This window comes from Salpingoeca rosetta (genome assembly GCF_000188695.1).
Source record: "Salpingoeca rosetta unplaced genomic scaffold supercont1.24, whole genome shotgun sequence".
NCBI lineage: Eukaryota > Choanoflagellata > Craspedida > Salpingoecidae > Salpingoeca > Salpingoeca rosetta.
The window spans coordinates 141,094-143,183 of NW_004754910.1; the positions used below are offsets into that span (position 1 = coordinate 141,094).

A 2,090-nucleotide genomic window follows, 5' to 3' on the forward strand; every position below is an offset into this window, starting at 1 on the left:
ACAACACACACCACCACCACAACAACAACAACAACAACAACAACAACAACAACAACAACCACAACCAGCAGCAGCAACAGCAACAGCAGCACCACAACCACCACCACTGCAGCAAATGGCGGCAGTGTTACCACGACTGTGCCGGCGGACAAGTCAACCACCTCGGGCAACTCTGGCCTGGACATTGGTGTGATCATTGGCATTGCAGTAGGTGCCGTGCTGGTGATGGCGCTGATTATTGCGCTGGTCGTCCGCTCGCGCAACCAACGCCCTGTCGACGACATCACACCGAATGGCCCGCTTGCCGTCACCACAAACCCGCTCTACATGCACACGAACATCAACGCGAACAGCAACAACATCAACAACAACGACAACCGGTCGTCAGAGGTCTGACCCACCTTGTGCCCGTGCACATGCGTTTGATAACTGTCGAAGCAGCTCTTGTGTTGGAACTGAGGCCTTGTTGCTGTTGTTGTGGCTGTTGTGACTCTTGTGGTTTTGTTCGTGTTGCAGTTTGAAGCGACGTTCGTGCTTGGGGTTAGGGGTTGGTTGGCGATGTTGACTGGAAGAGGCTAGGCGACAGTGCAATGTTGGTTCGCACGTGTTTTTATGTATGTACATGTACGTGTGTGTGCGTGTTTTTTTTTTCTGTTTTGGGTATTGTGGAGGCTCGAAGCATGTCGTTCGATTTGAGATGGGGTATCGGCTTCCACTGTTGCTTTCCCCTTATGTGTGTGTGTGTGTGTGTGTGTGTGTGTGTGTGTGTGTGTGTGTGTGTGTGTCATTGCTGCTGCCCGCCACAGCAGAACATTCGAACACGAGCACCAAGCAAGCAAGTGACATGAGAGGCAACCTCACGACCAAATTATTGCATTTCAAAACCTTGGCGGCGACGGCGCAATTTCTGAGCTGTCATCTGAGACAGCGAGTGGGACACAGCAGTGGTGGCGAAGGACAGCGATGACAGCTGATTGGCCTGGCTGGTGGTTTTGTGTGCGCGAGCAAGGCTTGCTTGCTTGCTTGCACCAGCGCGGCAGTGAGCAAGAGCCAATCAGAGCAGGGTGGCGGAGCAAAGCAACACGCGAAGCAAGCAACACGCGAAGCAAGCACACTCACACGAAACAAGGAGGAAGACAAGCAAGAAGAACAAAGCCGCACTGCAGTGCACTGCGCATTCACCCACCCACTCAGCAGCACGCACTGGCTGACCGTGAGTGAAGCGCAGCAGAGGTCGCAGAGGAAAGCGAGCACCCGCAGCCACAATCCCAATCCAGCAAGAGACACGACCGAGCAAACAGCAGAGCAAGGTCGGCGTGCAGCCAGGCAGAGGAGGAGGAGAAAGTTCTCCCCCCACCCACCTGCTCCCAAGCACCATAACCGCAACCATGTCGTCTGACGACTCGCCAATCGACGTGGCTGCGCTCTCGCGAAAGGCAGAGCAGATTATCCGCGAGCTGGCAGAAGGCCAGGAGACGTTCGACTTCACAGAGGAGGTTGCCGAGTATGAGAACACAATCTCCTCGCAACGCAAGCAGCTTGACACCTTGTACCATTGGCTCGCCGAACACGCACCCGACGGCTCATGGAAGGAGGTGCGTTGTGTGTGTGTGTGTGTGTGCGTGTGTGTGTGTGTGTGTGTGTGTGTGTGTGTGTGTGTGTGTGTGTGTGTGTGTGTGTGTGCGCGTGCGTGTGTGTGTGTGCGCGCGCGTGTGTGTGTTGTGCATGCTCGCGTCACTTTCCCTCCCCTTTCCCCATTTCCATGCACCCAACTGTTGACATCCTCTGCATCCCATTCACTTCTCTCTTCCTCCTCTCACATGCTCCGCAATGCTGCAATGCGCCCCTCTCCCTCCTTCGCCCACTTCCCCTTTCCTCCTCTTCACGATGTCACGTGCAGGGCCTCGATGCAGAGTCGCTCAGTAACATTGGTCAGTCATCCATTTGCGAATGCACAACACCCTCTCTCGTGTCGTCGCTCCTGCATGAGGCTCCCACTGTACTACGACCCCTGCCACTCGGTTTCATACGCACACACACACACACACACACACACACACACACACACGCACGCACACACACACACACAC

General features: G+C 55.2%; 2 protein-coding genes across 3 annotated transcripts in view; both read left to right on the plus strand.

Moving 5' to 3' along the window:
* PTSG_08546 (uncharacterized protein) overlaps nucleotides 1-396 on the plus strand; it is a gene marked incomplete at both ends in the record, with an annotated part of 2,016 nt that extends 1,620 nt beyond the window's left edge. The window contains one exon of the mRNA XM_004990281.1: nucleotides 209-396. Coding sequence (XP_004990338.1) covers nucleotides 209-396 — 188 coding nt within the window. The remainder of the gene's footprint in view (nucleotides 1-208) is intronic.
* Nucleotides 397-1,034: 638 nt separating this feature from the next.
* Nucleotides 1,035-2,090, plus strand: part of PTSG_08547 — a gene marked incomplete at both ends in the record, with an annotated part of 7,940 nt that continues 6,884 nt past the window's right edge. The window contains 2 exons of one of the 2 annotated variants that reach the window (XM_004990282.1): nucleotides 1,035-1,595; nucleotides 1,901-1,931. Coding sequence is in view for 1 of the 2 variants with exons in the window: in XM_004990283.1 (XP_004990340.1) it covers nucleotides 1,389-1,595; nucleotides 1,901-1,931 (238 nt within the window). The remainder of the gene's footprint in view (nucleotides 1,596-1,900; nucleotides 1,932-2,090) is intronic. The other variant, XM_004990283.1, reaches the window with a different exon arrangement.